Here is a 17,263-nt window from a genome sequence, read left to right as displayed (position 1 = left end):
CAAAAAGCTTGGCAATCGTCAATGTTGTAAGATTACCCATGCATATATCTTGTAAATTAAAAGCTATAATTAAAAAGAAAGAAAATGAACTCCGTAAATTAGATGTGAAAAATTATAGCTAGAATGTTTGAAAACTTACCTGTTTAACTGGTATATTTTCCTTTAAAATATTAAATCTTTTTAAACCAAATAATAAATTCTTGACCCCAATTCTTTACTTTTTACATTTGTCAAATACAAGATTATAATTGATATGAACACCATGTGGGACAATGACTGGCAACTAGAAATAGTTCGAAAAGACGTTTCTTATAGTCAGAGCAGAAAACATTGATTCTATTTCTGCAGGAATGGGGCATCACCTCAACTAGTGTAGTCTAGTGAACAGAGGCAAAGTATAGGCGATGGAGCAGGATTTTTTACACTCTGGACTGAGCAACTTTACTTTATCCTCCAGCTAATATGGACTTTGTATCAGGGCACACAATGTGTCATAGTAACCTACTCAACTTAAGAACAGTAACTATACATTATAAAGCTTGCTGATGTGGCAAAGTGGTTTATGCAAGACTGCAAGGGTACAAGGAGGAGAGTTTTTCTGGAACTGTAGCCCTAAACTATGGCACTCCTCTGGGGAGGTCAGCTTTCTGAAAAGGCCTCACTTCCCAGAGAACCCATCTGATACAATTTAGCAAAATAAGGTCAAAATGTAGACCTAAGCCACATTTAGAGATATTTTAAAAGAAAATTAGAGCATGGAACACATAACTTAAGCCAAAGAATTTAGGAATAAGCAAGAGAATGAGGAGGAAAATTAAGTAATAAAAATAAGTCAGATTAAAAAATCTCTTAATCATTTTTATTGAGAAAGGAGATTAAAACAACTGGTTTTTTTCCATTATAAAGACTCTTCTTTGGACACCAATCTTGGAATTTCAGAGAAAAACTCAAATCTTTTTTCTGACCTTTATACAAAGTATAAAATTGCAACGTCTCATGAGATCTGAGCTGTAGGAAGAGGCCTTCCCCTCATTCATTATATTCACATGTTTCATCTGCAGCAAGATTTCTACACAAAGGATGAGATCCAGCCTTTCTGCAAATACATTTTGTATTATGTTTCTTTCCAGTGTGAATATTGTGATTTATAGTTATCTTGATCTTCTAGGTAAGGGCAAGTCTTCCTTCAGCACATTTGTAAGTCTTTTCTCCACTTAGTATCCTGAGATGTAAACTCAGAGATGAACCTGGGCCAAATACCTTCCTGTGCCAAGTCATAGGAAATTTGTTCCCAAGCAGAAAATCCCTGCTGACTAACAAGCTCTGTCCTCCATTTTTATAGCTTTATCCATGATTTTAATCTTCTAGGAATTTTCTGGAGGCAATTCAGGGATGAAGTGAGCCTGAATGGTTTTTCACATGAATTATATGAATGAGGTTGCACATCTAGCATAGTATCTCCCATGTCTAGTCAGGGACTAATATCTAATAAAAACTTTACCATGATCTAGACACTCAAAAGTTTTCCTGTAATGTGCACTTTCTGTTAAGCAAGACTTGAGTTTTGCCTGAATGTTTCCACATTCATGAGGTTTCTGTCTAATGTGGATTTTCTCATGCTTACCAAGACTATTGTGCCATGTGAAAGCCTTTACACAGTCATTACCTTCATAAGGCTTCTCTCCAGTGTGGATTCTCTGATGTTCATGAAGACTTTCAAGCCATGTGAAAGTTTTTCCACATTCATTACATTTATAAAGCTTCTCTCTAGTGTGAATTCTCTGATGCTTTCCAAGACCTGAACTGCAACTGAAATTCTTTCCACACTGATGACATTCATAAGGTTTTTCTTTAGTGTGGATTCTCTGATGGACAGCAAGACTGGAGCAATCTGTGAAAGCCTTTCCACATTCATTACATTCATAAGGCTTCTCTATAGTGTGGATTCTCTGATGGACAGCAAGACTGGAGTGAGATGTGAAAATCTTTCCACATTCATTACATTTATAAAGTTTCTCTCCAGTGTGGATTCTCTGATGTTTTCCAAGACCTGAACTACATCTGAAATTCTTGCCACACTGATTACATTCATAAGGTTTTTCTCCAGTGTGGATTCTCTGATGGACAACAAGTTTAGAGTTGCATCTGAAACTCTTTCCACATTGATTACATTCATAAGGTTTTTCTCCAGTGTGGATTCTCTTATGGACAGCAAGACTGGAACGCTGTGTGAAAGTTTTTCCACATTCATTACATTCATAAGGTTTCTCTCCAGTGTGAATTCGCTGATGTTTTGCAAGACTGGAGCAGTGTGTGAAAGTCTTTCCACATTCATTACATTCATAAGGCTTATGTCCAGTGTGGATTCTCTGATGGACAGCAAGACTGGAGCAATCTGTGAAAGCCTTTCCACATTCATTACATTCATAAGGCTTCTCTCCAGTGTGGCTTCTCTGATGTATGACAAGGGAGGAGCGTTTTGTGAAAGCCTTTCCACATTCATTACATTCATAAGGCTTCTCTCCAGTGTGGATTCTCTGATGGACAGCAAGTTTAGAGTTGCATCTGAAGTTCTTTCCACACTGATTACATTCATAAGGTTTTTCTCCAGTGTGGATTCTCTGATGGACAGCAAGACTGGAATGATATGTGAAAGTCTTTCCACATTCATTACATTTATAAGGCTTCTCTCCAGTGTGGATTCTCTGATGTACTTGAAGGGAGAAGTGCTTTGTGAAAGCCTTTCTACATTCATTACATTCATAAGGCTTCTCTCCAGTGTGGATTCTGTGATGAACAGCAAGTCTAGAATTGTATGTGAAACTCTTTCCACACTGATTACATTCATAAGGTTTTTCTCCAGTGTGGATTCTCTGATGTTGAGCCCAGTTGGAATAACATTGGAAATCCTTTCCACATTGATTACATATGTAAGATTGTTTTTCTGTGTGGATTCTCTCTTGTTTAGCAGGAGTAGATTTCTTTCTCAAAGCCTTTCCATGTTTCTTACATTCATGAGGTTTTTCACCAGCATGGTTTCTCTGATGATTGGCAAGGGAGGAAAGTACATGAAAAGCTGTATCACATTCATGACACTCAGATGTCTTCTCTTCAGGATGTATATCCTTATCTTTAGCAACACTAGAAGTCTTTCTTAAAGCTTTTTTGTGTGTATTCAATTCACAATGTTCCTCTTCAATGTGACTTCTTTTCTGCTTAGCAACAATAGCCCTGTATTCACGATATTGAAAAAGGTCTTTCCATGAGATCATTTTCAGATTTGCACCCATCTCCTTCATATCAAACCATGTGTCTGCATCTGAAAGAAACAAACACACATGTATCAATATACCCTCTAATTATGGCTGATAATAAAATCTTTGACTTTTAATTTCTCCAGGCAAAAGTTTTTAAACTTTTTATTTTTAATTTTTAAATGCTATTATCACACCAATAAAGTGATTCAATTAACACAGAGTTCCACACACAATACATTGACATTGGACCCCCATAACAAAGCTGAGACAAAGGCAAGGTGAAGGTTCTCATAATTTAAAAACCAGGCTATGTGGTCTGAATGGCTGAGTAACCTGATCCAAATTCCTGCAGGAGATTAGACCTCAAGTCTAGAAACTGAGGCTTCTCAATCCATTGCACTAGACAGATGTTCTTCATTTTACTTCCAGTCACTTCTTTCAAACTCAATCTCAGACACCACCTAGATCTGCACTCTTGGGAATGTGTTTCTTTGCCTCAGTTTTTCTCTAGAGTAAAGATAATAATTGTAACCGCTTCCCAGGTTGTTGTGAGGATCAAATGACATAATAACTTTAAAACTCTTGGCACACAGTAGGCACCATATGCTTGTTAACTACTATCATTGTCAGTATGATTTTGATTCTCTCCACCTCAACTCTTGCTTCATAAACTTCCCTTCTCCTCTCTCTGTTTGTTGAACATGATTTATTTCCATTAAAAAAACAAAACACTTTTCTTGCCTGGATTAGCTAAGAATAAGTTTCATAAACTGCTTTTTATTTTCAAACCATCTCCAAATTTTTTTTTCCCGATTTAAAACTTCTTGATAGCTTCTCTTTGTATACCTAGGGCTTAATGCATATAACAGAACACGTGCTTAATTGATATTCATTGATTGATTGATTGTTTTTCTGTGTGGATTCTCTCTTGTTTAGCAGGAGTAGATTTCTTTCTCAAAGCCTTTCCATGTTTCTTACATTCATGAGGTTTTTCACCAGCATGGTTTCTCTGATGATTGGCAAGGGAGGAAAGTACATGAAAAGCTGTATCACATTCATGACACTCAGATGTCTTCTCTTCAGGATGTATATCCTTATCTTTAGCAACACTAGAAGTCTTTCTTAAAGCTTTTTTGTGTGTATTCAATTCACCCAGGGCTGATCATATGGCTTGCATGCTGGTCCCTCTGAGGGGCCAAATCTGTTTTTATATCTGTCTCTTTCCTGCTCCCTCTCACCTATGAACAAATCCCATAGTGAAGATAACAAGGGGCCAGGGAGCCAGTTCCTGTTATGGAATAACCAGGAGTCTTTCCCTCCATATTCCTAACCTAAGGGAAGCTGTCAGTCATGTAGTGACTGCCTTGAATTTAAGTGAAGGAGGGCTGCCCAAGGTCACTGGCCTCACTTTCCCCCCAAGAGCCATCTTTGTCCTGTGGACAGGTACAGATCAGAATTACTGCAGATACCTCTGGATGCAGATGGCCAGGGGAGACCTGGGCCTTGTTAAGGTAAGGTCTCCAACAGGTTTTCTGTGACTGAGGCTGCACCCATCCAGTGATTAAAACTAGGGAGCAATGGAGGAAAAAAATTCTCCTCTCTTACCTGGGCTAAAAAAACCTCAATAAATAAAAAGAAATGAATGAATGACTCTGGGAAAAAAACTCAGGGTTTCTGGCCAAGGTAGAAATGATTGCGATTTACACTCAAATCTAAGTCAATGAGGACTGAAACAAAGACCAAATGGGCTTATAAAGGGATCTATGGGAGGTCAATGGAATCAGACCTATTTTGATTTAAGGTGTGTTCCTTAAGAAAGGAATTGGAGCAGCTAAGTGGCACAGTGGACAGAAGGAGGAAGGGAGGAAGGAAGGAAGGAAGGAAGGAGGGAAATGCTTTTAAGAGCATCTGTAGATAAGAATACATGATATTCTAGGTGGACAGAAGGAAGGAAGGAAAGAAGAAAAAGGAAATGCAAGAAAGGAAGAAAACAGAGGAGAGAGAGCAAAGAGAGGAAGGGAAGGAAGGAGGCAGGAAAGGAGACTTCCAATGATTGATTATAGCTTGTGGCCAGCTTTCCTCAGAGTTTGATACTTTTCCTATATATCTGTGCTTAATTGTAGCCTACGTGGGGGAGTTGGTAGAGGATGAAAGGGGAGGAAAGAATAAAGTAAAAGTGCACAGAGAACAAAAGAAAAACTACAAGAAAGCAAAAAGCGATGGATGGTTCTAAATAAAATATCTTTCATTTATGGTTTATGGAAATTTATTATTATAGATTTTGAATTCTCCCTTATGTTTCCCTGAACATAAAACATTTTTAAAAATTGTTCTTTTCTGTCTTTTTCTATTTCATTTTTAGTTTTAAATAAATATCAAAAAAGTAAAAATAAATGCTTTTTGGTTTAAGGAAGATCTAAAAAAAAGTCATATTAGACAGCCTGAGCCCTCTTTCTTTGGTAGTTATAGTTTTGGTAGTTAAATAATTGGACAACCCCAAATTTCCAAGAAAGACTTCCACTAGGATCACTAATTCTTTGTTAGAAGGGAACATAAAGGCCATGAAGTCCAACCGCCTAATTTTATAGATGAAGAGAATGAAGTTCAGAGGTTCAGTGAGGTGCTCAGGATCTCACTACCCCAAGAGTCTGAAAAGGGATCCCAAGCCAGTTTTCCTGCCCCAACGCCCATTACATGACAAAGCCTCCTGGGATACCAACTTGAAACTCACTCACCAGGACAGGAATTAATCTGGTCTCCTCTCTCCACTTGGGAGATGAAATCTTCTCTGGGAACTGGAAGTCCTGGGCAAGGGGAAGATAGTGAGTGGGTGTGAGTCTTGAAACTTGTCATTTATTCTTCATTGGAACAGGGCAGGGGTGCAAGGCCCACTGGGTGGTTCCAAGGGCAACTCAAAGATGGTTCTCAAGGTGCTTATTGCCAGGGGACAGGACAGAGGGAAAAGGAGGCCATGCAAGCAATCTGGACTCAGAAGTTCCTGATTTTGCTGCCTCCTTCCCAGCAGGATGGCCACATCCCCCAGTTTCCATTTTTCTGGACATTAGAAGGAGCTGGTAAAACTTAGAAGGGAGCATCAGGCCTGCAGTCAGGAAACCCCGAGTTCAAATTTGGATTTACACACATCCTGGCTGTGTGACTCTGAATAAGTAATTTCATCTGTTTGTTTTACCCCCCTCTGCCCCCAGACCTGTAAAATGGGGATAAAGATGGAGCCCAAAACAAAGGGTTTTGGTGAGGATCAAAGCGATTATGTGCATAAAGCAAGTTCTGTGCACAAGGCCTGAAACCCAGCAAATGTATGGAAAGAGTTCTTAACTTCCCTTTCTTTATGGTATCTATACAGGCCTTTGTGGGACGTATGAAGGAAAAACAAGGGCCCACTTGCTGGGGATTTATGAGTTATACCAGGGGCAGCAAGGTAAAAATGTATTTTTTTTTTTTTTTACCCAAAAGAACATCGCAAAGATAAAATGGTTCCCCCCAAGAGAAAAAGGGTTCTTCCTCCTATCCCATATTCAGTGAAAAGGGGCAGGACCAGTTTTCAGAAGGTTTGCAGACACTACTGCCGGATTCTCAACCTACAATGTAAAGACAACTCATAGAAGAATAGGCAGCAGGAGGATCCTGTCTCTTGGGGACAGGAGGCAGCCCTTTGGCCTTTCTAAGAACTGATAAAAACCTGAAACTCTGCACCCTAGGGAGGGGATGGCGACACTCCTGTTGATGGCAGTTCCAGAGTTCCAAGGGAAGTGCTCCTTACCCACAGAGAGCAAGTTCTCAGCATTCTCCAGCATGACCTCCTTGTGCAGCTCTTTCTGATCCAGGTCCAACAGACCCCACTCCTCAGGGCTGAAGTCCACAGCCACATCCTTGAAGGTCACCAACTCCTAAAACACCAAGACCCAGAAGACTTAAGAGTTGAAACACACTTTAACTGACTTAATCCAATGCTCCTTAATTTACAGAAGCGAACTGAAGCATGCAGGAGGGATCTGCCCAAAGGTGACAGCCCTTACAGGATTCAGAGCCAGCACTGAAACTAAAGTCCCCCAAGACCAGTACAATATAGAGAAACACATTTTATATTTTCAGTTGGAATAAAATTGAGAAATGTCTTACTAGGAAATGGTATTGCCTGTGTAATCAGGAAAGTAACGGGTTCTATCAGAGATGAGGATTTGTGGAGGTGAAATCAGACAATGCTATGTTAAGAAAATGGCACCAAGTATGTGTGTGAAACTAGCAAGTATTATGTGCTGTAGAGCTAAAACATTTCCATTATCACTGAGGAGAAAAGATCCTGTGAATTTTCCAAAGGCCAGAAATTAAATCTTATCCAGATGAAAACACTATTCTTCCTCCCCAATAATATTTTATTTTTCCAAATGCAAGTACAGATAGTTTTCAACATTCATTTTTGTAAGATTTTATGCTCCAGATTTCAGAATAACACACTTCTTAATGGATCTGGCCCAATTTACAAAAGCAAACTGAAGCAAAGAGAAGAGATTTACCCAAAGGTCACATCCTGGATGGGAATACTTGGAAGCACAGCCATGCAAAGGTCTCCCATCTACACTGTACACAGCTAGTGTGGACTCAGCTGCTGACATGTTGTTTTCCAAGATAGAATGGAAGCTTCTTGAGGGCAGGGACTAATTTTTCCTCCTTTGCATTTCCTCTATATTCACACAGAGCCTCTTCAATCGGCTAAACAGTCCCATCTTAGAAAAAGAAATAGAACAAGCTATTAACCAACTCCCTAAGAAAAAATACCCAGGACCAGATGGATTTACATGTGAATTCTACCAAACATTTAACGAACAATTAACTGCAGTGCTATATAAACTACTTGAAAAAATAGGGATTGAAGGAGTCCTACCAAATTCCATTTATGACACAGACATGGTACTTATACCTAGTTTGAAAACAGAGAAAGAAAATTACAGACCAATCTCCCTAATGAATATTGATGTAAAAATCTTAAATAAAACATTAGCAAAAAGATTACAGAAAATCATCTCCAGAATAATAAACTATGGCCAAGTGGGATTTATACCAGGAATGCAGGGCTGATTCAATATTAGGAAAACTATTAGCATAACTGACTCAATAACCAAATTAACAAAAACCATATGATCATCTCAATAGATGCAGAAAAAGCATTTGACAAAATCCAACATCCATACCTAATAAAACACTTGAGAATATAGGAATAAATGGATTATTCTTTAAAACAGTCAGGAGCAGAGATGGAGAGAGAGAGACAGAGATGGAGAGAGAGAGAGAGAGAAATGGAGAGAGAGATAGAGGAAGACTAATCTTTTAACCAGAGTGAAAGAGTTCTAGAGAGCAGGAATGGCATTTTACTCAGTTCCTATCACTCTCAGCATATAGAATCCAATGAAAATGACATGTGGAAATAGAACTATAGATTTGACTTATGATTTCATTGATCTAGGGAACACCTAAATATAAAAATAAAAAAACTTTCTATCACTAAAAAAAAAAAATAAATAAATAAATAAATAAAACAGTCAGGAGCATATATTTAAAACTGTCAGTAAGTATCATATGTAATGGGGATAAACTGGAACCTTTACCAGTAAGATCAGGAGTGAAACAAGGTTGCCCACTATCACCATTACTATTCAATATTGTATTAGAAACACTAGCCTCAGCATTAGAGTCGAGAAAGAGATTAAAGGAATTAGAGTCAGTAATGAGGAAACCAAACTATCACTCTTTGCAGATGATATAATGGTATACTTAAAGAACCCTAGAGATTCTACTAAAAAGCTATTAGAAATAATTCACAACTTTAGCAAAGTTGCAGGATACAAAATAAATCCACATAAATCTTCAGCATTTTTATACATCACCAACAAAATCCAACAGCAATAGATACAAAGAGAAATTCCATTCAAAATAACTGTCAATAGTATAAAATATTTGGGAATCTATCTATCAAAGAAAAGTCAGGAATTATATGAGCAAAATTACAAATCACGGCCACAAAAATAAAGTCAGATTTAAATAATTGGAAAGACATTAAGTACTCTTGGATAGGCCGAGCAAATATAATAAAGAGGACAATACTCCCTAAACTAATCTATTTGTTTAGTGCTATACCAATCAGACTCCCAAGAAACTATTTTAATGACCTAGAAAAAATGACAAAATTCATAAGAACAAAAGGTGGAGAATTTCAAAGGAATTAATGAAAAAAAATCAAATGAAGGTGGCCTACTTATATCTGATCTAAAACTATATTATAAAGCAGCAGTCACCAAAACCATTTGGTATTGGCTAAGAAATAGACTAGTTGATCAGTGGAATAGGTTAGGTTCACAGGACAAAATACTGAATAACTACAACAATCTAGTGTTTGACAAACCCAAAGATCCCAACTTTTGGGATAAGAATTCATTATTTAAAACTGCTGGGAAAACTGGAAATTAATAGGGCAGAAAGTAGGCATGGACCCACACTTAACACCATATACAAAGATAAGATCAAAATGGGTCCATGATTTAGGCATAGAGAAAAAGATCATAAATAAATTAGAGGAACATATGATGGTTTACCTCTCAGACTTGTGGAGGAGGAAGGAATTTGTGACCAAAGAAGAACTAGAGATCACTACTGATCACAAAATAAAATATATTTGATTACATCAAATTAAAAAGCTTTTGTAGAAACAAAACTAATGCAAACAAAATTAGAAGGGAAGCAACAAATTGGGAAAACATTTTTACACTTAAAGGTTCTGCTAAAGGCCTCATTTCTGAAATATAGAGAGAACTTACTCTAATTTATAAGAAATCAAGCCATTCTCCAATTGATAAGTGGTCAAAGGATATGAACAATTTTCAGATGATGAAACTGAAACTATTTCCACTCATATGAAAGAGTATTCCAAATCACTATTGATCAGAGAAATGCAAATTAAGACAACTCTGAGATACCACTGCACACCTGTCAGATTGGCTAAGATGACAGGAAAAAATAATGATGAATGTTGGGAGGGGATGTGGGAAAACTGGGACAATGATGTATGGTTGGTGGAGTTGTGAACAGATCCAACCATTGTGGAGAACAATCTGGAATTTACCCAAAAAGTTATCAAACTGTGCATACCCTTTGATCCAGCAGTGCTTTTACTGGGCTTATATCCCAAAGAAATATTAAAGAAGGGAAAGGGACCTGTATGTGTCAAAATGTTTGTGGCAGCCCTCTTTGTAGTGGCCAGAAACTGGAAAATGAATGGATGGGTAAATTGTCATAAATGAATGTTGTGGAATGTTATTGTTCTATAAGAAATGACCAGAAGAATGAATACAGAAAGGCTTGGAGAGACTTACATCAACTGATGCTGAGTGAAATGAGCAGAACCAGGAGATAATTACAGATCAACAACAATACTGTATGAGGATATATTCTGATGGAAGTGGATATCTTTGAGAAAGAGAAGATCTAATTCAGTTCCAATTGATCAATGATGGATAGAACCAGCTACACCCAGAGAAAGAACACTGGGAAATGAGTGTAAACTGTTTGCATTTTTGTTTTTCTCCCCAAATTATTTTTACCTTCTGAATCCAATTCTTCCTGTGCAACAAGAAATTTGGTTCTGCACACATGTATTGTATCTAGCATATACTAAAACATATTTAACATGTATGGCACTGCCTGTCATCTAGGGGAGGGGGGAGAGGGAAGGAGGGGAAAATTCAAAATAGAAATGAGTAGAAAGGATAATGTTGCAAAAAAAAATTACCCACGTATAAATGCTGCCCCCCAAAAAGAAGTTATAATTATAAGATTAATTTCAAAAATTATAAATTTTTTTAAAAAGAAAATTTAATATAAAAGACCCGGAAAAAAGGAGAACATTAAAGATTAGTTCTAAAGCATTCCTTAAGACCAACTATTTATTTATAGATGTGAAAACGTTGTCAGTATAACTGTACGTAGTTTGAAAGAATGGGGCTGAGTAGTGTATGATGTGGTAGAAAAAGGTGAAAGGGAAAAATTATAAAAATTTGGCAAGAAGAACTAATACAGAGAAAGCAAATGGGGAGGAGGTTGGAGAGCTGGTACTACTGTAACTTTACTCTCTGAATTTCACAGGAAACAATGTATACATCCAGAAGAATGTAGAAGCCTTCTGAATATATAGATGTGAGGAAACTGGGATAGGGTAGAAGAGGGACTTTTAGCTGGATGGGATTGGGAGTGGCAGAAAAGATCAAGTGACAGGGCAAAATTAGGCTTGAGAAAGACAATGGTGAGTAAATATAAGATGGAAAGACAATCAGTTGTTTAGAGGGGAAGCTAAAGTGGCTCTTTGTTGTTAGGATTACTAAGTGAGAACTGAGGTTTTCTGGACAATTACAAGGTGAGAACTCAGGTTGACTTGATAGAGGGGGAAAGCTCATTGGCTGGGGTGGTTCTTCCCAGAAGCCCTTGCATTATCCCACGCCCATTCTCTGGGAGAATAAAAGAGGACTCTCAGAGATAGAAGAAGACTCTCTGCATTACATCAGGCCTGACGGAGCTCTCTGCAGGAAGGGAAGTCACTTCTAAGGACAAGAGTTAACAGCAACTGCCTGGAGACAACGGTTCGTTACAGGAAGAAGAATCTGTCTGAGAGATTTGAGTAGACACAGCAGATCTCTTCCCAGAGAGCGATCCAGCAGCTTCTGGAGACGACAGCTCGCAACACTTTGTGATAGTAAACACCTGGAAATTGCACTGATCCCTGTTCATTCCTAATTTATTTTAAATTAAAAATTCCATTATTAGCAATGAAAGACACTTGTTCTTGCAGTACTCAAAATCCTGAGACCGGACTCAAGAAAGATTGATTTCAAATCCATGCTCATACTCTTAGCAGCTATATGTCCCAAGTAATGAAGACACTATTTCTTCATAGATCTGTACTTCAGTTTCCTCAATTATGAATAAGGAAAATGATAGGACCAAATTCACAGATATGATGTGGGACTCAAATGAGAAAATAATTATAAACTTAGTATAGTACTGCCACAAAGTAAGTATGTATAGATTATTCCTTTCCCTTCTTTTCCCTCTAACTGAGGTAGAATTTGCGGGAACAAGGAAGGAAGTATAAGGATAAATTTCTTATACCTGGCAGCATTAGGAACCATGAGGGCCAATTTATGCTTGATAACAAGAAGACCTTTCTGAAGTCTAGAGTTATCCCAATAAGGAAGAGATTGCCTTGACAGGAAGAGGGTTCCCTTCACTGAACAACTTCAAGAAAAGGCTGCAGGGGCAGTTTTCAAAGACTTTTAGAAAAAATTAACATCTGGGTAGAAGTTAGACTAGATGTCATGTCTCAGATTAGCTCCTATTAAGAAATTCTTTAATGCTGTAATGCTTTTTGAGTATTGCAGAAACCAGACACTGACCAAGACCTAACAATCTTTACTCAGATAAGGTCAGAATGAGTTCTTGATTCAGATATAGTAGATGATATTATAAACAAGTTAGGAAAACAAGGGATAGTTTGCCTCTCAGATCTGAGGAGAAGAAAGGCATTTGTGGCCAAAGAAGAAGTAGAGAATATTAATACATACAAAACGGACAATTTTGATTACATTGAATTAAAAAGGGTATGCACAAACAAAAAGGCTAGCAGTGCTGGGCAGACATTATGCTGGGCTGTGGCTGTTGACAAGGAGGAATGAGGACTTGCTGGGAAAGTACTTTAGGGAGCAAAAACATTTTTGGGACAGCAGTTGAGGAATTCTGTATGTGACTTACATGAGAACTGTTGCTAAAGTTGAGTCCCTGGACAGAATTCAGAACATAACAGTAAGAAGGAGCTGAGGATTACCCAGCATGACCCAGAGCTCAGAAATCAAACTTGACTGAAACAATGATCATTAGTATAAGTTACTAAAAATAAAATGAAACCAAATGAAAATTCAGGATGAATAAGCAAAGGAAAAAGAACCTCACAATAGCTACTTTGCTATAAAAGAAGATCACGGTTAATATTCAAAAAATAGTGAGGTTAAAAAAACAAACCATTCCTATCCCAAAGGGTAACATCAAAGGTACACAACAAGCCAAATAGGAGTTCCTGCAAGAACATAAAAAGGAATTCAAAATTAAATAAGAGATCAAGAAAATATTAGGAGGGGAATTGAAAACAATCCAAGAAATTATGAAAAGCAAGTTCATCAATTTGTAAGAGGCAACAAAAAAGTTCTTGAAAAACAGAATTGAAGAAGAGGCCTCGAGTTACATTATATGACACCGAAAAATAATTAAACTAGAAAACATAGAAGAGAATCTGAAACACCTCATTAGAAAAGCTGGAGAAAAGATCAAGGTGAGCCTATATAATAATTGGCTGACTACCTAAAAGTTATTATTTAAAGAACAATCTGGATACAATATTTCAAGAAATTATGAAAGAAAATTGCCCTGAAGTTCTAGAACAAACAGGTAAAGGGGGAAAGAAAAAAATCTGCTGTTCACCAACTGAAGACATCACCCAAAGAAACCTTATTCTAGCAAAATTTTACAATTCCCAGATTAAGGAGAAAATACTGCAATCCAAGCAGAAAATAAGACAAACTTCGACATTACAGAAATAGTCAAGATTTCACAAAATCTAGCAGCTTCGACTCTAAAAGACCATGGATTTGGTTATATTAAATTTCAGAGAACAAAAGACCTGGACTTGCATCCTGAATAATTTACCCAGAAATCTGGAATATAGTATGGAATGAGGGGGAAAATAGACATATGACAAACTGAAAAACTTTCATGTATTTGTAACAAAAAGACCAGGATTCAATGGAAAATTTAATATAAAAGATCAAGAAAAAAGGAAAACATTAAAAACCAATTCCAAGGCCCTCATTAAGGCCAATTATTTACTTATATATGAGAAAATGTTATCAGTATAATTGTAAGTAGTTTTAAAGGTTGGGAGTAAAATGTGTGTGACAGGTTAGAAAAGGGTAAAAGGAAACAATTACAAAAACTGGGCAAGAGGAAGAACTAATACTAATAATAGAATAATAAAATAAGAATAGAACTAATAACTAATTATAAAGGGAAGAAGGGGTGGAGGAGAGCTGGTAACATTGTAACCTTCCTCTCAGAATTCAGGAGGAAACAATGTATACAAAGTAGAAAGCTTGTGATTATAAAACAAACACTGGGGATGGAAGGATGGCTCTGGAAGGAGGCACCAGGGGAAGCGTGAGATCTAGCCTGAGGAGGGAGGGGGCAGGGAAGCAGGAAAGGAGAGCCCAGGTCAGATCTGGGAGACAGAAATTCTGACCCAGCTCAGGGGAGGGAGATCAGGGGCACTGCAGGGGCAGAAGGTTTTGGGGGGGGGGGCACGAGTCCCGGGAAAGCAGCTTGACTGTGCCCTGAGGTCTCCCTAGGAGCAGGGGAGGTTGTCTAGGATCCTGGTAGAGCTTTGGTGACTAAAGGGAGCCTGGACACAGGGAGCCAAGGCCTGGGGTTTGATCGGGCAGCAGCCCAAGAGCCTGGGGGATGGGGGGAGCCAGGCAGAGCCAGGCAGGAGTTTTGGGGCCCACGTCCAGAGTGGGTCCTCAGCGCAGGGAGAACTTTGGAATCTATCCGGGGCCCAAGTCGCAAGGCAGAAGCACCACATTTTTAATCGGGATCCAGGAACAAGGCAGGACTCCTGGGGCCTTGTAGGCAAGGTCTGAAATTGGGGAAATGTGAATCCGAGATAAATCCGGGAACGGTAACGCCTGACGTTTGGGAAGTACTGGGGTGGGAAAAGCAGGGATGGCGAAGGAAGTGGGGGGGGGGGGGGCTGGGAAGGGAGGGCTTGTCCTGTAACCGAGTCTGGTAGAGCAGCACGTTCCTGCTGCTGCTGAAGAGAAGATCCCCCATTCTCAAAGACAAAGGCAACAACAAAAGCTCAGAGGTGGGCAGGGAGGCGGGGATAGATATGCCGGGAGGTGGACGGACCTACCTGGGACCTGCCCCTATAGAGCTGCCTTGCAGGAGGCAGAGAGATCTCAGCTCCAAAAGTTCCAGTTTCCCAGCAGCTCATTGGAGATTTCTCCTGGGCCCAAGAGTTTCCACCTTAGCCAGAACCAGAGACTTCCCAAAATGAGCGGTATCCTTCTAGGACGCCCAAGAGCAGGAAGTCAGGTCCTGAGCTCCTTCCCCGCCCTAAATCCCGCCCCCATCACGTGAAAAGTCTTCACCACGGGAGAGGCCCAACGTCTACCCTGGACTCCTCCCAGACTTCCAAACTCCACCCCAAGGCTCATATTCCACCTGGATCACCACCCATCAGGCTGTTCCGCTCGGAGATCGCCTCCTCCCCCCAGGCCGCCTCCTTTTCCCACTCTCATTCACAGCTTTGGGGCTCACTCCTTCCTCTCTGGAGCTGAAAGGGTGGCTAGAATAAGCCTGGGCTTCAGCCAAACAGAAAGTAGTGGGTCCCGTATTTGAGGTCGACTTTGGGAACATTGGGGATTCTATTTACCTTCAAGTGTTCATCGAGATTGTATTGGATTTTCTCCTAATCTAAATTAGAATGAGGGCTCACTTAAAGACTTGCTCTTCCTTTATAATAATAGGGATGCTTGAGCCTCTACAGGGAGATCACTGAAAATTTGGCATTGAGGTGATATGATCAGGAGGTGTAGGAAAAAACATTCAGCATAACTGGATCAGAATGACTCCGTTCTACTCTGAAGGCTGTATGTCCACAGGGTCGAGTGGTCAGAAGGATCAAGTAATTTTTTCTATGGAAGAGAATTCAGAAATATTGTTTCACTGGCCATTTTTCTCCATGTTTTAAAACGAAAATCTTATTTATATTATTGTTATGTTTCTAATCTTAAATTGGGATTTGGGGAAACCACATTATAAAAAATGCTAATCTATTTTTTGTTTGTTTTTTTGTTTTTCCTGAGGTTGGGGTTAAGTGACTTGCCCAGGGTCACACAGCTAGGAAGTGTTAAGTGTCTTAGACCAAAAAATGCTAATCTACAAAATGATTCTGAGAGTGTGATGTGATTGCATATTTAGAAAATTAACTAATATTTTGATCTGGTAGAGGCAAGAGCTGAAATAGAAAAAAACAGAACCTTTAGGAAGGTTTACATTAATAGAGCTCAAAACCAGGAACAAGTTAACAACAGCTTAGTGCTCAGGTTGTGAAGCAGTTTCCAAATACAGCACACAGATTGCTGAAAAGGTAGATCTCAGAAAATTCCTTGCCTCATTTTCTGGATCACTCTCCCTGTCCCCAAAAGGGATCTGGGCTCAGTGTGACCAGCACATCCTGATTAAGCAACAAATATGGTCTGAAAGCTTCAAAACAATCTAGTCTCTATGATACACAAGGCAAAGTTCAAACATGGCAATCCAATTTTTCCAAAGCTTCTAATTTGTTTCAAGGAAAAAATGTCCACAAGGGAATCAGAAACACTGAAAGGTTCCTGTTAGGGTCAGACTGGCTCAGAGTGCTCTCCCAAAATTCTGAGGTTCAGCTTTCCACCAACATCCCAGAAATGAGGCAGGCCCAAAGTGGGGACTTTCCAGGGGGAGGAGAAGATGCTGGAACCTAACCTGGATATTCAGGAAGAAATGCATTCAACACAAGCAGCAATTTTGCAGTTCTGATTCCAGGAGCAGAGTGACATTTCAGACTCAGCATCCATCCCAGCCTAATGCATTTCAGTGGCAAAAAACAAGGGCACTTTCATACAAAAAAAAGGACCTGAAGTTTTCTCAGTCTGGACCAATATAGTTTTCTAGCTGCTGGCTTAAAGAGACTAAATCCATCAGTATTCTTCTGAAACCCCACATGCAGGAAATCCAAAGATGTATAAACAGAACTCAGATTTTTGGGATCCACTTATGAGAAAGAGGAGAATGAATGAGACCTTCTACAGAACAATGAAAGACTGAAGGACCTTAGCAAGAGGTCTTCCTTCCTTCCT

General features: G+C 39.0%; 1 protein-coding gene across 3 annotated transcripts; it reads right to left on the bottom strand.

Moving 5' to 3' along the window:
• Positions 1-837: 837 nt before the first annotated feature.
• On the bottom strand, positions 838-15,468 carry LOC141564994 (uncharacterized). 3 transcript variants are annotated; one of them, XM_074307926.1, is made up of 5 exons: positions 15,277-15,457; positions 7,793-8,002; positions 7,039-7,165; positions 5,993-6,061; positions 838-3,319 (listed from the first exon to the last, which is right to left on the bottom strand). In XM_074307926.1, the coding sequence occupies exons 2-5, from the start codon at positions 7,889-7,891 to the stop codon at positions 1,479-1,481; spliced, it is 2,136 nt and encodes a 711-aa protein (XP_074164027.1). In that variant the 5' UTR covers positions 7,892-8,002; positions 15,277-15,457; the 3' UTR covers positions 838-1,478. The 3 variants fall into 3 exon arrangements, with proteins under 3 accessions (XP_074164027.1, XP_074164028.1, XP_074164029.1); XM_074307927.1 differs by lacking the exon at positions 7,793-8,002 and having other exon boundaries at positions 15,277-15,468; XM_074307928.1 differs by lacking the exon at positions 5,993-6,061 and having other exon boundaries at positions 15,277-15,460.
• Between the last annotated feature and the right edge of the window lie 1,795 nt (positions 15,469-17,263).

Source organism: Sminthopsis crassicaudata, chromosome 3 (genome assembly GCF_048593235.1).
Source record: "Sminthopsis crassicaudata isolate SCR6 chromosome 3, ASM4859323v1, whole genome shotgun sequence".
NCBI lineage: Eukaryota > Metazoa > Chordata > Mammalia > Dasyuromorphia > Dasyuridae > Sminthopsis > Sminthopsis crassicaudata.
This window is presented reverse-complemented; position numbering and strand designations above follow the sequence as displayed.

What these genes read in the sequence shown, in the direction of transcription:
- LOC141564994 (XM_074307926.1), bottom strand. Translation starts at nt 7,891, where the DNA reads ATGTCAGCAGCTGAGTCCACACTAGCTGTGTACAGTGTAGATGGGAGA. An exon ending in ATCCAGGATGTGACCTTTGG is followed by an intron (nt 7,166 to 7,792) that starts GTAAATCTCTTC and finishes TTGGTGTTTTAG; the next exon opens with GAGTTGGTGACCTTCAAGGA. An exon ending in TGAGAACTTGCTCTCTGTGG is followed by an intron (nt 6,062 to 7,038) that starts GTAAGGAGCACT and finishes CCCCTTGCCCAG; the next exon opens with GACTTCCAGTTCCCAGAGAA.